This window comes from Capricornis sumatraensis, chromosome X (assembly GCF_032405125.1).
Source record: "Capricornis sumatraensis isolate serow.1 chromosome X, serow.2, whole genome shotgun sequence".
Lineage (NCBI taxonomy): Eukaryota > Metazoa > Chordata > Mammalia > Artiodactyla > Bovidae > Capricornis > Capricornis sumatraensis.
The window spans coordinates 130,860,217-130,877,670 of record NC_091092.1 but is presented as its reverse complement, the minus strand read 5'-3'; the positions used below and the strand labels follow the sequence as shown (position 1 = coordinate 130,877,670).

At 42.1% G+C, this 17,454-nt stretch overlaps 2 protein-coding genes and 1 non-coding gene across 3 annotated transcripts in view; 2 read left to right on the top strand and 1 right to left on the bottom strand.

Annotated features, from left to right (window-relative positions):
* The window catches only part of CTPS2 (CTP synthase 2), a 103,907-nt gene that overhangs the window by 42,547 nt on the left and 43,906 nt on the right, over positions 1–17,454 (bottom strand). The gene's annotated exons all lie outside the window — the stretch shown is intronic.
* On the top strand, positions 3,960–4,032 carry TRNAG-CCC (transfer RNA glycine (anticodon CCC)). Its single transcript has one exon. It is a non-coding gene; the product is annotated as a tRNA-Gly (tRNA).
* Positions 7,083–10,440, top strand: S100G (S100 calcium binding protein G). The gene is made up of 2 exons (XM_068963376.1): positions 7,083–7,217; positions 10,336–10,440. The coding sequence occupies exons 1-2, from the start codon at positions 7,083–7,085 to the stop codon at positions 10,438–10,440; spliced, it is 240 nt and encodes a 79-aa protein (XP_068819477.1).

The window sequence follows — 17,454 nt, the reverse complement described above, 5'->3', positions numbered from 1 at the left end:
TCTACCGTTGCAAAAAGGGTCGCCTTTGCCCATTCTGAGCATGCCTAAATACAAGCTGTCACGTGATCCCCACTAAAGATCCATCCTTTCTTGGAACCAAGCCATAGACTAGAAGAAAAATAAAAAAGGATCAATAAGTAACGAATATTGGTGGTGATAAAGCTTTAGGAGATGTAAAAGTGTCATGTAAGGATAAACATGGCCCCAATTAACCTTTACCAAAGTTTCTGCAGCCCACGATAAAAGTGCAATGGTTTTAAGACTTCACGAGTCCTGGGTGCCTTACACAAGAAAGTCTAGGGAAGTCAGGCTCCCTTATCAAAAATGAAATTCCTTTTTTTTTTTTTTTTTGGCCACAATGCATGGCTTGTGGATCTTAGTTCCTCAATCAGGGGTTGAACCCAGGCCCTCAGCAGTGAAAGCACAGAGTCCTAATCACTGGACTGCCAAGGAAATCCCAAAGATGGAGTTCTTAAATGGCAGTGTGAGAAAGAGTACAAGCCTTCTGACCTACCCAACAAAGCCCTGGTAAGCCCAGCTTCTCCCATGTTCCTGGCCTCTGGACATTTCATCTGGGGACACTCGGGGAGGCTATCTCCCAGCAGATTGTCTCCAATAGCTAGCCAGCTATAATAGCCTCCATCATTGCAGATCAAATATAACCCTCCCATGTGACACTCAGGTTCCACCTCATTCAGGAACCATCTATGCTCTTCCTACATATTCTAACCTGTGGTTTCTACCTCAGCTTGGACAAGTCCATGGGCAATGGCACCTCTGCTTCCCTCCCCACAACTCCACTACATACATATCGCCTCTTCACTACTTCCCCTGAGATGGCTTCTCCCCACCATCCCACATGGGCTCCTGCTTTAGGGGCACCCTCCAGTTCTCCTTATCACGCCATACTTAATACCAATGTTGTGCTCACCCTATCAAAGAAATGACCTACACATTGTTAATTCATTTCAAGTAAGTGGTAGGCTGAATAATGGCTTCCCAAAGATGTCCAAGTCCTAGTACCCAGAAACTATGAATATGTTGCCTTCCGTGGCAAAAGGGATTTTGCAAGCCTGCTTAAATTAAGGCTTTTGAGATGGGAAGACTATCTGGGGTTATCTGGGTAGGCCCAATGTAACTACAGAGTTTTCATAAGAGGAAGCAGGAGGGTCAGAATCAGAGATGGACAGGTAACAATAAAACAGAGGTCAGAGTGAAAGGGAGAGAGGGAGATTGGAAGAGGCCACCTGGCTGGCTTTAAAAATGGAGGAAAGGGCCATGAGCAGGCAGTCTCTAGAAGCTGGAAAAGGCAAAGAAATAGATTTTCCCCTAGAGCCACCAGAAGAAATGCAGCTCTACCAACCCACTTCTGAGCTCCAGACCTGTAAAAAAAAAGTAAAGTTGTCACTACGTTGGTGGTAATCTGTTACAGCAGTGATAGGAATCTAATACAGTCCTTTACTGTATACAACTTTAACCTCTTCAATCATTTCATATCTGCATCTCCTCTCAGAAACTAAGGTATGGCGTTCTCACACACAAGGACTAGATTTTCTTCTTTAGCTCCACCAGAGTTCAGCACAGTGCCAGGTTCGGATCAAGCACGCCATCATTAAATCTCCCTGGATTTTAATTAAAAATTAACAGAGGAGGCCCAGGGACTGGTCAGTGAGCCCACATGGAATAGAGAGTCTCTGAGATCAAGTTGCAGACAGAAGGGGAGGGGCAGTGGCCTGTTCTGAGGCTAAGGCACACTGGGCCCAAGCCCAACTCTCACCTGATACACGTGATACAGGGCCAGCACTTCCCTGCAGCCTCAGGGCAGCATGAGGATGGAATCTACAAAGGTGAAAGTATTAAGCAGTCTCAGAAATATGTACATATTTTCCAGCCTTTGAAATCTGGTTTTTTCCATCAGTAAAGAAGGTCTGTTATTTACACCAGGAAAAGAAGACTCATACCTTCAGGTGTGATTATGACACAAGTCTAAGTCCTACCTCTGGGCCTCACACTAACATTGTTGACCAGCTCTCCTCACAGAAACCTACTCCTGGGACCAGGCAGGTGGCATGGTAGCTGAGAGTGCAGCCTGACCTCGGACTTGAATTCCAACTCTGCCAGTTCCCGGTGATGTGCGACTTTGACTGGGTCCTTGCCCATCTCCATACAGGAGCATCCACTTCATAGGGATGCTGTAGAACTTCTGGAGCTAACAGGTCATGTGTGGAGGCAGCTTCCCTGGTGGCTCAGTGGTAAAGAATCCACCTGCCAATGCATGAGACACGGGTTCAATCCCTGGTCCAGGAAGATCCTACATGCCTTGGAGCAACTAAGCCCCTGTGACACAACTACTGAGCCTGTGCTCTAGAGCCACAACTACTGAAGCCCACGAGCCTAGAGCCCATGCTCAACAACAAGAAAAGCCACTGCAATGAGATGTTTGAGCACCGCAACCAGAGAGTAGCCCCCCACTCATCGCAATTACAGAAAAGCCCGTGCAGCAACAAAGATTCAGTAGAACCAAAAATAAACTAACTAAATAATTTTTTTAACTTAAAAAAAAGTGAAAGTTGCTCAATCATGTCTGACTCTTTGCAACCCCATGGACTGTACAGTCCATGGAATTCTCTAGGCCAGAATACTGGATTGGGTAAGCCGTTCCCTTCTCCAGGGAATCTTCCCAACCCACGGATTGAACCCAGGTCTACTGCATTGCAGCCGGGTTCTTTACCAGTTGAGCCACCAGGGAAGCCCAATTAAAAAAAAAAAAAAAAAGCAGCCTTCAATAGTCATGGGTTAGGAGGAACCCAGGGCAGAGGCTGGAAGTGGAAGGTGAACGCCATCATGGAGGCATGTAGAGGGCTCCCTTTTAGGGACAGCAGCGCTTTGAAGTCAGGATCTCTTCCAGACCTCAGCATCAAAGACAACACGAACCCAGAGACAGCACTTCATACCCATTTTGCTATGCGGAGCCCAGAGGTGCTTTCTGAGGCACTGCTGTTGTGGCCTTTGAGTAGAGTAACCTGGCCACCAAAGCCTGTGGTAGCCCAAGCTTGTAAAATAAGTTACTCTCAGCTTTCCTAGGAAAAACTGAAGTCTGTCCAAAGATCAAGCAATTGAACAGTCAGGTGAAATAACCTTTGCCTCTCCATTTTTCCATTACCCATCTTGTGCCTGTCATTTTTTCCGCTTTCTCTGGTTTAAAAATGCACTCTTTTGAACACACCCTATATTTATCGCCCATCTCCATACATTTTTAGTTAATGTTTCATAAGAATATCTATTGGTGGATTTCATGTTTCCCACTTCAGGTTTACCCCCATGCTTGAGTCTACAGGTGATGAGAAAAATAAGAGACAAGAGAGGTCACTGGCAGAGGTGAGCAAGTAACAATACAAGAGGATCAATGGGGTGTTTTTCCAGTTCTGTTAGCGTTTGCTGTGGATGTTCAGTCGCTAAGTCGCAACGGACTCTTTTGCAACCCTATGGACTATAGCCCCAGGCTCCTCTGTCCATGGGATTTTCCAGGCAAGAACACTGGAGTGGGTTGCCATTTCCTTCTCTAAGGAATCTTCTCGACCCAGGGATCAAACCCACATCTCCTGCATTGGCAGGAGGATTCTTTACCACTGAGCCACCAGAGAAGCCAAGCCCTCTGTTAGCGTTTACTACAAGCCTAACTTCTGACAACAAGCAGCACTGGGCCTGTTTTAATCAGAGGTCCTCCCTTGAAACTAGAGATATGAAGCCTAAAAGATTGTTAACCAATATTGTTTCAAATGTTTTTCTTACAGTTACTTTTATATACACACATGCTCACACATGTGTCATATATACAATATGTCATGTGTTATAGATATATTATATGTATTATGTCATACAATATATACTTGTTAAAATCATATAGATATACTGTTATTAAGATCATATATAATTATTAAAATCATTTCTTTGGGACGTCCCTGGTGGTCCAGGGGCTAAGACTCTGTGCTCCCAATGCAGAGGGCCCGGGTTCGATCCCTGGTCAGGGAAACAGATCCCACGTGCCACAAAGAAAAGATCCCAAATGCCACAAGGGGAATGAAGTAAATATTTTAAAAAATCATTTCTTCAATATAGACTCAAGAAATAAAACAATTACCATGTTGATTTTAGCTCACAAGTGCTAATTTGAGATGCTTTAAGATGATTTAAGAGATGATTTAAGATGCTATATCAACAATTAACGAGATGTGAATAAAAGCTGTGATAATGAATGCACTGTGGTTGTGCAGGAGGATGTTTTTGCCCTTAGTAAATAAGATGCTGAGGTATTTAGTGGCTGTCTGGATGTCTGTAACTGATTCTCAAATGGTTGAGGCAGGAAGGGTTGTCCATAGAAAAAGAAAGCAAATGTGGAAATGTTAGTAATTAGTAAATCTGAGCAAAAGTTGGGTTGATATTCATTGACTTTTCCTAAAAATTTTCTGTAGATTTGAATCTTTTAAAAAAATGTGTTATATGAAATACATATTTCTTTTCATAACCATTCAACAACAGCCTCCTTCCTCCCAGGTAAAACAGAGCATAAGTATAAAAACCTGAGAAATTCTCTAAAATCTTGATTAAAATATATTACCAAAATCAGAACACTATTTTTTTATATTTTACAAGTAAAAGCAAAATGCCTGTCTTTAAGAAGTGAGTTAACACACAGTCAGTACCATGCATGGAAGTGTCTCAGTCACTCAGTCATGTCCAACTCTGCAACCCCATGTTTGTAGTCTGCCAGGCTCTTTTGTCCATGGAATTCTCCTGGCAAGAATACTGGAGTGGGTTGCCATGCCTTTCTCCAGGGGATCCTCCCAATCCAGGCATCGAACCCACGTCTCCTGCATTGCAGGCAGATGCTTTACCATCTGAGCCACAGGGGACCCCACTGATGCATACCATAGTCAAATAATCTGTAATAAAGGCTAGAATAACATACACAAGACAGCTAAAATGCATGGAATGATCAAGGCTCAGGATTGGTGGGAGCTTTCAAGAAATTCTATACATAAGATTTCACATTTGTTCTTCAAGGTAAATAAGGCCTTAGAATTTTAGAACTGAAAAGCATAGAGAGAAATATAGTGCAATGTTTCAATCCTGAATCTGTACATAATATAACAAAGGGTCAGAGAAAAATAAATAAAAAAAAGAAAAGGCCCACAAAAGTATGGATGTATACAAGTATTTAAATGCTTGTAAGTGCTTTTAAAGTTGATCTGGAACCCCTTCTTATGAGTTACAATCAGTATTGGAATAATGCTCCTGGGAAATGTCCTAATTCTTTCATGAAACTCTTTCCAAGAGAAATAAAATTAGTCTCCAATTTTAAATCCTGGCAGTTCCAAAAGTTTTAAGGAATTCCAATTGAATAAAAGTAAGTCAATTGTTTTCACAAGTTTTTAGAGTGATTAACAAAATAGATTTGGCAAGGAAAAACAATGAAGAAATAAAAAGCACATATGGGAACAACAAATAATGAAAAAGTTGAAAAAAAGACCATGCTACTCGGCAATATTGCTTTGCCAAATGAAATCACAAATTATTGTGTATCTCCCCCTACCCCACTTCTTAAACATGCTTCTTGATGATACTTTACTCATTATTATTCAAAAATATAAGCCGCTTCAGGTGGCAGGGTCTGGGGAAGGGGCGGCAGGTGCTATGTCGGCATCCCAAAGGAGGCAAGAAGCCCCTGAAGCAGCCCAAGAAGCAAGACAAGGAGGTGGATGAGATAAGGCATTCAAACAGAAACAGAAGGTGGAGTAGAAGAAACTAAAAATAAGAGCTAAAAGCTAAGGCCTCGGGGAAAGGCTCCCTTAAGAAATCTGGAAAAAAGTAAGCTATCCCTTGCGTCTGAGGCAATGATGACCCTTAGTTCCATTTCTGTGTAAACATGTGGATTCCTTGCCATAACATCTGTTGCCATCTATAGCTAAAATGAAGTGTTGTCTTGGAAACATTTAAGAATAAACTTTGTAAAAAATAAAGAAAGAAAGAATAAACTTTGTAAAAATAAACAAATAAATAAATAATAAATAATTTAAGCACCTAATATGCACAAAGGGACTTTAAAGGCTATACATAATTTTTTCAAACTATTTAGTATTTGATCTTTTATTTCAGCATTTTTTTCCTGATGTGCACAAAATTATGTTTTTCAAAACTAAATAGGAAACTAAATTTTAAAAAACCCAACCCTTCATATTTGAGCTTTCTGAAATATGAACAGTGAGAAAATATCCTAATTCCACTTTGGAGAGAAAATATAATCTAAGGAGTAAAGAATCCAAGCGTACCCTTGGGACTCTGAACCATTAAGTAACCATCAAGGTGGCCCTTTATTGGATCTTGCCCTTAATTATGAAGTTCATGCAGTCTTAAGATTGGGTTTCAAAAACCATTAATAATTACCCTTAAATGGCAAACAAAAGGAAAATTTCACAATCAGGGTGGTGTGTCTGTTAAGACTATAAAAGTCACAGGATCCGGCTCAGCTCCTCACACTCCTGTTTGGTTCTTCTAGCTGCCTCACTGCTAAACGGCCAGGTAAGTGTGCTTTTAGTACTTTTAGTAGCTCCTTCTGCTTCCTTTCAGAATGGTGTGAAAGATCATGGTCTAGAGAAAAAGTGGATTTGTGCCATCTAAAGATATTACCAGTAACTTAAGAGGCTAGAAGCTACGGTCAGGTTTCTTCAAGACCACAGCCTACAGTGTGCAGATCAGGTACAAGTGAAGAATGTCATAATTACTAGTAAAAGTATTTGACTTCAAAGCCTATCTTCTAACAGATGTACTCTAAGAACAGACATTTCACATACTATCTAAGATGATTATTTTAAAAACACATTCATCAGCAGTCACTGGTACATTGCCATTTCCACAGTTCCTAGCCTCCTCTCTCCTCCTCCTCCTCCTCTTTATCTCCTCCCCTCCCCTTTTGTTCTCTCTCACCTTGCCCAAAAGCACTCAACTCCTGCTGGCTATCATCAGTATAAAATACTCTGGCTTTCTGTCAAGTTCATTGTTTTCCCAATTTACAGGACACCAAAATGAGTGCCAAAAAGTCTCCAGAAGAACTGAAGGGCATTTTCGAAAAATATGCAGCCAAAGAAGGTGATCCAAACCAACTGTCCAAGGAGGAGCTGAAGCTATTGCTTCAGACGGAATTCCCCAGTTTGCTGAAGGTGAGTGCACCACCACAGAGTCCACTGACAGGGCAGGGATGGTGGGAAGGACAGGGAGAAGGGAGGACTCAGGGAGAGGCTAAGGTCCTCAATGACACTGATCAGAGCTCCATTTGGAGCAGAGCACCCAGCAGCCAAGGTGTGGGCATCACCTGAGAGAGGACACTTGAATGCATGCCTTCCTCCTCTGGGGTAGGCTACATTTCAGATGGCAAGCTCCTAGAAAGAACGGGCTTTGCCGTCTATTGCCCCCAGCCTTGACACACAGTTCCCGAGGTGCCCAGTCATAGTAAACAGAAGCCACGATTGTACTTTTACCAAGATAGGTTTGGAAGACCCCTAGGTCGCCAAGCAAACATACTAAGTCCTTCAGTCTGGGTTCGCCACCTCTGTGTCAAGCTTTAGGAAAACAAAGAGACCTGTACAATTATAGAAGTTGGACTTGGATGTGCTTCTCTGTTATAGGTAGGATCTCTCAACTAGACCAACACTTACTTGGCAATCTGTTAAGGAAACTGGCTTCATGCTGATAAATTGCCCTCCTGCGACACCTATTTCTATTTCAAAAGCATTTACATTTGTGTTAAGCACCAAAGTTTGTGTTAATGAGCAACAATATATTTCTAAACAACTTTCAGGAAAGGATTACATTTCCCCAGCCGTAAAGTTTCTCATCAAAACCATCCCAGAGTTGTCAAAATCAAAATGCATCTAGAGGCAATAAGAAACAGGGAAAAACTGATTCTCTTTGCTCCTATACCCTTTCTTTCCCTTGGAACTAAAAATCATCTTCAAAATGTAAGCAACTGTGCAACTAACTGTTACATTTGACTTGGTCCCTATTTAGCTCTTACTTCAGAATCTGGTTCTCGTATTTTAACCAGAAATGTCCCTTTTGCCAATATGACATATGAGGTTTATAGTTTCAGTTGTTGAGGTTTCTGTTTCTAGTACTAAAAAGCAAAGTAGCTGAATTTGATGACTTTATAAACAATTTTCTCACAGTTAAAATGTGAAACAACTTTTAAAAAGTTAAAGGCACTAGCAGAAAAAGAGATTTTCTAATTAAAAACCAACATTTCTAAGAAAGATTTAACTTTTCAAAAAGCTCTTAAATTTTTCCAAAAGGAAGAAAAATAATAATAGGAATAAGAAAAAAATAAGAAAAAGAAGAAAAATAATAGTCTGACAGGAAAGCCTAGGCAATCTAGTCAAGTTGTTTTTAAAGGTAAGATTGGTGAACTTTTCTGTATTTTTCTATATTTTATGTATTTCCTATAAAAAGCACATATGACTTTGCTAATTTGGATAAAGGTAGAATGACTAGTGGAAAGTTGTGAAAAATCTACATATGAAGTCATGTACTGATTGTATTTTCATACAGACTTTTTGTAAAACAGATGTTGAATAGCTAACTTACAGTGCGGTCTTGTGAGCGTAGCTAAGTGTCAAATGTCTTTGTAGGAATCTTAAGGGTTAAAACATACCTTGATGTAGAGATTTGCTGCACAACAGTGTGAACATACTTAACATTACTGAACTGTATACTTAAAAATAGTTAAGATGGGGAATTTTATCTTATGTGTTTTCTACCAGAATTCAAAAAAGTTTTTTGAAGCTGACTTACAAACTAAACTGCTATTTCAATAGGTTTCCTGGATACCATTTTGCCAAAGAGACTCCTTACCTTAAATTCAGAGTTGTAATGGCTTTACAATTAGAGTTTTATGGTAGTGAAGGGGCTCAGAACAAGTCTCCCCGAAATAAGCCACTTAAGCATGGAGATTGTTTTGAACTAAAAGGAATCAAAACCCAGAAGATTCAGGGAAAGCTCTTTACCTCCCACTCAACTGCCCAAATTTACATTGGAAAGGGGAGTCTGTCCCACGAAGAGAGCTCTTGCTTTAGATTCCTTTTTTCCTTAGAAATGTATTTGTATAACAGGCTAAACTTTTGTTTTCCAAACATCTCTGCCTTCCTATGAATGGCCTTCCTTCCCTTTGTATCCTTAGCTCAGGATGTTATATAAGCCTCAGTTACCTGGTTGCCCTTTGGGTCTCAAATTTTTATGGGGTACCCCATACGTATGTAATTAAACTTGTTTTTCTCCTGTTAATCTGTCTGTGTTGATTTAATTAATAAACCAGCCAAAGAACCCAGAAGGGAAGGAGGGAAATTTTTCCACCCCTACAGCACAGACAAAATTAAGTCTGCTTAAGTCACTACAGCAATACCATTAGTCAAAAGGGAGTCGGGCTGAACATGATCTGATGTTTTGATAACAAGCAGTGGTTCTCTGAGTGGTTGGTTCTCAGGATCAGCACTGCCCAGGAACTTGCTGGAAATATAGATTCTCAGATCTGACTCCAAGCCTAGTGAACTGGAAGCTCTGGGAGTAAAACCACCAATCACCTTGGGTTTACTAAGGTCAGCAAGCCTACCTACCTGGTGTAAGAACCACTGAGCCAAAGTCACCTTGCATAGAAGTGGGCTGTAACACATGATTTGGGGGAAAAAATGGGATGGTTGCTAATCAAGGGGTTGAGCTCTAGAGTCAATGTTTGAACCCCAATCCCCTTCTTACCAGCTGGGAGCCCTGGGCAAGTCGTCTCAAAGCCTGTTTCCTCATCTGTAATGTGGATCTCCCCCACAAGGCAGCTGGGAGAATTACACAGGCCAAGGAAAAGCTTTGTCACAGAGCTGGCCCACAGCAAGCCCCTGGTCATATGCTGGCTCAGTCTTGGAGCTGGATGCTGAACTAGCTCCCAGGGAAACCTTAGAGCAGGGCCCCTCGGCAGCCAAGTGAAGCCCTGGGACTTCTCAAAAGAATGATTTAGATTACAAAGGAAAGCAAATATTTTTAAATATACATTATTAATTTCCAAATAATAAATGTGATATAGTTGGTTGTTGTTTTTTTAATGGGGGGTGGTAGCCAGCTCTGTGACATGAAGCAACGCTACAACTAAGGGTTTTTTTTCATCTCTCACTGTCAGTAACGTGACTAAAAACTCAGTTGCCTTCTTGGAACATAGACGCGGTGTCTCTAATTTAATGTGCAGCAGTAACTGACTTGTTTCTCCCCCTTTTCTATTCCCTCCTTTTTGTCTAAAACCAGGGTCCAAGCACCCTCGATGAGCTTTTTGAAGAACTAGACAAGAATGGAGATGGAGAAGTTAGTTTCGAAGAATTCCAGGTGTTGGTGAAAAAGATATCCCAGTGAAGGAAAGAATAAAATATCATTCTCAGTACTGGAAGAAGAGTGCCTGGGATGTGGTCCTACTTTGTACGAAACCATCAATGTCGCCACTTAATTCTTTACAATTGTAATGATCCAACACTGAGGTCTAATTACTGAATTAAAAAATCCTTAAACATGTCTCACCTTGTCAAGTACTGACTCCTGGAGCTTACTAGATTTGAAAGTAACCTTAATTTGATGTAACCTTTATCTAATTTACAGATTTATAAAGTGAAAAAAAAGGGGGGGGGCCCAGAATAGTTCCATGATCTTGACCAAAACCACAAAAACGGTGGCAGAGACTTGGAAAGAATTCTGATGAGTCAAACCAACTCCCTTCCTCCACTTGTCCGCCAGAATAACCCTCTCCCTGCTCTCACCCTGCAGCCATGCAGGGGATCACATCATTCCCAGCATCAACTCCCATTTCACTCTAGTCAATGGCTAGTAAGAAACAGACTTCACAGAACAGACACTTGTCTTTAAAGTCATCTCCTAGCATGAGCTGTGCCTTTTCAATCACTGATCCTCTGGGGGAGCAGAAGGAACATAGGTCCAGAGAGTCAGCTTTACTCCATGACCAAACAGGTGGCCTTGGTTCTGGTATGTGATGTGAAAAATAAAAAGGACAGGAAAGCAGGGCCCTCCAGATCTGGCAAGCTGTGCTGCTGGGATTCTGGGTATCTGAGAAGCAGCTAGCCCTCAAGTTCTGAAAGGTTGTTGTTGAATCACGACACCGGGATTCTCGGCCCCGAAGGAGAAGAATTTAATCCAGGGCCAGAGACGAGGCTTGCTCGCTCAGAGCTTTTGTGTAATAAAGTTTTATTACAGTATAGAGGAGATAGAGAAAGCTTCTGACATAGGCATCAGAAGGGGGCAGAAAGAGTACCCCCCTGCTAGTCTTCAGCTGGATGTTATATAGTCACTAGTGAAGTCGCTCAGTCGTGTCCAACTCTTTGCGACCCCATGGACACCAGGCTCCTCCATCCATGGGATTTTCTAGGCAAGAGTACTGGAGTGGGTTGCCGTTTCCTTCTCCAGGGAACTTCCCGACCCAGGAATATAGTCACTAGCAGTCTGCTAATGAAAGAAAGGAATGTCTTAAAACTCAGAATGGCACCAGGCCCCTCACCCATAAGATGCATTTTGGGATAATCTTGGCACCAAATGGTTCATCCTGGGCCATAAAATGATTAACTTGAATCTTGAAGAAGGACAGATCACCATACAAATAGTTTTATTTACATAGATGAGAGGGACAATATCTGAGTATAACATACTGGTTTATCAAGTAGGTTCAGAGCCAAAAGGCGGAAACAACTTGAAGACAGAGTTTGGGGTAAATGCATAGTACATTAGCATAGCTTAAGATAAACATTTCCATAAGAAAAAGGCATTGGTTATCTCTAGGTTTGAGAATAGTCAACTTCAGGTGAAACCAGGTGTCATTATGGCAACACGGTATTTTAAGAGAAACCTCCTTTAAAATTTGTATAGAGAAGGAAAAAATATCGCTAGTTTGTTTCCTCCTGCCGCTTAAGAGAGATAAAAATGTCTGACACTTGCAGGCTATTTTCTCCGTTTGGAGACCCCTGGCCTTTCTGCCTGTTACCCTCTCAGTTCCACAAGCTGAGTCTAGTTCAGGGGAGGGAGGGAGAGAGTGGGGAACATGGGAGGAGACTAACTTTCTTCTGCCCCCCACCTGACAGTTAAAATGACAAAGCCATATGAGTACAAGCTGGCCATGAGAGCCCACGACAGTGGTGCCATGGAAGTCAGGTTTTTATCCTGACCCCCCCTCTCCTCTCCTCAGAAACACCAGCAAATCATCAGTGCTGCACACATTCTCTTTGATCAGCATCTTGACCTTTCTGTTCATTATCACCCTCCTAATGAGCCTCATTACACATTTTTTTTCCCAATCACCCTTCCAATGAACATGAGCTAAAAAAAATTCTCTGAAAGGACACACACACAAAAAAACGAGTATCAGTGTTTATATGTTAGTTAGTTAGTGTTAACATGTTTCAGTTCAGTTCAGTTCAGTCACTCAGTCGTGTCCGACTCTTTGTGACCCCATGAATTGCAGCACCCCAGGCCTCCCTGTCCATCACCAACTCCCGGAGTTCACTCAGACTTGCGTCCATCGAGTCAGTGATGCCATCCAGCCATCTCATCCTCTGTCGTCTCCTTCTTCTCCTGCCCCCAATCCTTCCCAGCATCAAAGTCTTTTCCAATGAGTCAACTCTTCGCATGAGGTGGCCAAAGTACTGAGTTTCAGCTTTAGCATCATTCCTTCCAAAGAACACCCAGGGCTGATCTCCTTCAGAATGGACTGGTTGGATCTCCTTGCAGTCCAAGGGACTCTCAAGAGTCTTCTCCAACACCACAGTTCAAAACCATCAATTCTTCGTCGCTCAGCCTTCTTCATAATTCAACTCTCACATCCATACATGACCACAGAAAAAACCATAGCCTTGACTAGATGGACCTTAGTCGGCAAAGTAATGTCTCTGCTTTTGAATATGCTATCTAGGTTGGTCATAACTTTTCTTCCAAGGAGTAAGGAGCAACCCCACGTCCAAGGAGTGGTGGCTGCCCGGGTGCAGGAGGGCCTAGAGGAGCCATCCCACGCTGAAGGTCAGAAGGGTGGCGGGAGGAGATACCCCTCATCCAAGGTAAGGAGCAGCAGCTGTGCTTTGCTGGAGCAGCCGTGAAGAGATACCCCACGCCCAAGGTAAGAGAAACCCAAGTAAAATGGTAGGTGTTGCAAGAGGGCAGACACACTGAAACCATACTCATAGAAATCTAGTCAATCTAATCACACTAGGACCACAGCCTTGTCTAACTCAATGAAACTAAGCCATGCCCTCGGGGCAACCCAAGACAGGCAGGTCATGGTTTACATGTTTAGTCCCCCTAAAACTGAATTCCCCTGCTGAGTTTATGACTAACCTATTAAAATCTCTTTTTTCCCAGGGATTCCCTGGCAGTTGAGTGGTTTAACACTTTGCACTTCCACTGCACAGGGTGAAGGTTCAATCCCTGGTTGAGGAACTAAGATCCCACATGCTGAGCAGTGTGGCCAAAAAATTTAAAATAAGTAAGTAAAGATAAAGCAGACATAAATCTTAACAGTGGTAGAACATTAAAAAAAATCTTTTTTCCCTTTCTCATCCCTTCTGAGCTCAATCCTGTGCTATCTGAACACTAATCAACCAGAGTCAGAGGACTCCAAATGCTCCTGTGGATAGCATCCTTAAAGCACTCAGGTGGTTTCTCCAGGGCAAGATGAGCTAACAGATCATCCCCTCCTCAGGATCAGCTGGCCAAAGACTCAGAAACCTTAGACATCTTGACTTCTGAAACTGTGATTAACAAATGTCACAAGACAATGATTAACCCCAGTATTTATTTTTTGGCCACACCAAATGGCATGTGGGATCTTAGTTCTCAAACAAGGATTGAACCCAAACTCTGTGTAGTGAAAGCACGCACTGGAGCACTAGGGAAGGCCCTAACCCCAGCCTCTTTGTTCTTGCCTTTTAAAAGGAAGACCAAGTTGGAGAGGATCTGAGGTTTGTCTCCCACTCCCTTTCCTGGCACCTGCAATAAACCCTTGCTCTTGAGAAACCTGTATGCAGGTCAGGAAGCAACAGTTAGAACTGGACATGGAACAACAGACTGGTTCCAAATAGGAAAAGAAGTACACCAAGGCTGTATATTGTCACCCTGCTTATTTAACTTATATGCAGAGTACATCATGAGAAACGCTGGGCTGGAAGAAGCACAAGCTGGAATCAAGATTGCCGGGAGAAATATCAATAACCTCAGATATGCAGATGACACCACCCTTATGGCAGAAAGTGAAGAGGAACTAAAGAGCTTCTTGATGAAAGTGAAAGAGAAGAGTGAAAAAGTTGGCTTAAAACTCAACATTCAGAAAACTAAGATCATGGCATCTGGTCCCATCACTTCATGCCAAATAGATGGGGAAACAGTGGAAACAGTGGCTGACTTTATTTTGGGGGGCTCCAAAATCACTGCAGATGGTGACTGCAGCCATGAAATTAAAAGACGCTTACTCCTTGGAAGGAAAGTTGTGACCAACCTAGACAGCATATTAAAAAGTAGAGACATTACTTTGTCAACAAAGGTTCGTCTAGTCAAGGCTATGGTTTTTCCTGTGGTCCTGTTTGGATGTGAGAGTTGGACTATAAAGAAAACTGAGTGCCAAAGAACTGATGTTTTTGAACTGTGGTGTTGGAGAAGACTCTTGAGAGTCCCTTGAACTGCAAGGAGATCCAACCAGTCCATCCTAAAGGAGATCAGTCCTGGGCGTTCATTGCAAGGACTGATACTGAAGCTAAAACTCCAATACTTTGGCCACCTGATGCGAAGAGCTGACTCATTTGAAAAGACCCTGATGCTGAGAAAGATTAAGGGCAGAAGGAGATGGGGACGACAGAAGATGAAATGGTTGGAGGGCATCACCAACATGGGTTTGGGTGGACTCCAGGAGTTGGTGACGGACAGGGAAGCCTGCGGTTCATGGGGTCGCAGAGTCAGACACAACTGAGTGACTGAACTGAGCTGAACTCACAGCAAATACTTACTGTCAGAGTTTGGCTTTCTGTGCAGACAGCACAGAAAGGAAAGGACTGGGCAGATGAGGGACAGAGGTGTGAGAACCACTTCTGACTTCATATTTTATTATACATTTTTGATTTTTCAACCCTGTGGATGTGTGTCCCGTCAAAAAGAATGTGTGTCCAACTCAGGGATCAAACCCACATGCGACTTTTTGTGACCCCATGGATATAGCATGCCAGGCTCCTCTGTCCATGGGATTCTCCAGGCAAGAATACCAGAGTGGGTTGCCATTTCCTTTTCCAGGGGATCTTTCTGACCCAGGAATCAAACCCACGTCTCTTACGTATCCTGCATTGGCAGGGGTATTCTTTACCACTAGTGCCACCTGGGAAGCCCATCAAAAAGAATTAAAGAAAGTTTTTAATAAAAAGACAACTTTTGTAAAATACCATATTGCTGCTTTTCACAATGAACTTCTTTGCATCCTCCTTTTTATTTTGAATAGTCAGAACATACAACTATCTAAATTCTGGGAAATGCATCAGAAGCTATTTCAAAACTCAGAAATTTAACCAGAGAAAAAGAAAAACAAGTTATAACCCTTCCACCAAGAAACAAAGATTTTTATACACCATGAGGGAATGTTTAAACACAATTTGTATCATTCTAATCCAACACAAGAGCATTCTCATAGCATCAAAAGCCTTAAACAGTTCTAATGATTAATTATACTCCACTGTAGGGATACCCCTTAATGGTCTCAACTATTTCCCCACTGTGGGGCATTAGGATTACTGTCATTTTTTATTCTTCTAACTAATGTTACAGTGAATACCTGTTCACTTCTTTGTCAGTATATCAGGTTTTCTTATGAGAATTTCTGAGAAGTAAATGTCTGACCAGACAGAATGAATATTTTTTATAGTTTGTGAGACCATCTAGTGGCTCAGAGGTTAAAGCGTCTGCCTGCAATGCGGAAGACATGGATTCGATCCCTGGGTTGGGAAGATCCCCTGGAGAAGGAAATGGCAACCCACTCCAGTATTCTTGCCTGGAGAATCCCATGGATGGAGAAGCCTGGTGGGCTATAGTCCCGAGGGTCGCAAAGAGTCAGACACGACTGAGTGACTTCACTTTCACTAGTTAATTCCCAAAAAGTTGTATTGATTCATATTTCCACAAACAGGTAGGAGAGTGCCAGCTTCACTCTTCAGACAGCATTCATCAGCTTCATTTTACCTACTTCATTAGTTGCAACAGTGTACATCTTTTATTCATCTATGGTTTTTATAGGAATCTCCCAACTACAGATGGTACCCAAATTACCATGGTTCAGCTTTCCATTTTTCAACCCTAAAATGGCACAAAAGCAATGTGCATTCAGTAGAAACTGTACTTCAATTTTTGAATTTTGATCTTTTCCTGGGCTTACAATATGCAGTATGATTCTCTCGTGATGCTGGGTGGCAGCAGTCACAGCTTCCAGTCAGCCACACCATCAAGAGGGGAAACAATTGACACACTGACAACCATTCTGCAACCAGACAACCATTGTTTTTCACTTTCAGTACAGTATTAAATACATTGTGAAACCAAGCAGGACTCTGAAAGGGCCTCCTGGGTACAAGCCCCTCTGTGTCCCCTGTTTGTTTGTATAAAAAGCTTTCATCTCCTAGGCCTTCCTCAGATTTCAAAGAGAAGATCCAGTCAATGATTAAAGAAATGGAAAATACAGAAAGAGAAAGCAGTCAAGCAAGGAAGGTAATAATAGCTTAAACAATAGTCACAGGACTCCTAGTTCCCCCTGAAGGGTACAGATAACAATCTGATCCATATCTTCGAGCTGTTCTGCAGAAACTAAGTTGATGATGTTGAGTACATGCTGACCACAAAAGCATGTAGACCTCAGACTGGTTGGAACCAGAAGACTGATGACTGACATTCCCGAAACACCATCCTGTTACTTTACCACCAACCAATCAGAAGAATGTCCGTGAGCTGATCAGGCACCCTACGACCCTCACCCATAATATTGGCTTTAAAAACCCTTGCCTAAAAGTCACCAGGGAGTTTGGGTCTTTTGAGCACAAGCTGCCCATTCTCCTTGCTTGGAGGCCTGCAAATAAATGCTGTCCCATCCTTAAGCACAACCTGGTGTCAGTAGACTGGCTGTGCTGTGCATCAAGCAGGTGGATCCAAGTTTGGTTCAGTAACAATTTAATGAGATTTTCAACACTTTATTAGGAGATAGGCTTTGTGTGAGATGGTTTTTCCAACTGTAAGCTAATGTAAGTGTTCTGAACACATTTAAGGCTAAACTATGATGTTCAATAGGTTACGTGTATTAAAAGCATTTTCAGCTTCCAATACTCAGGGCATAACCCCAGCATAAGTCGAGGAAGA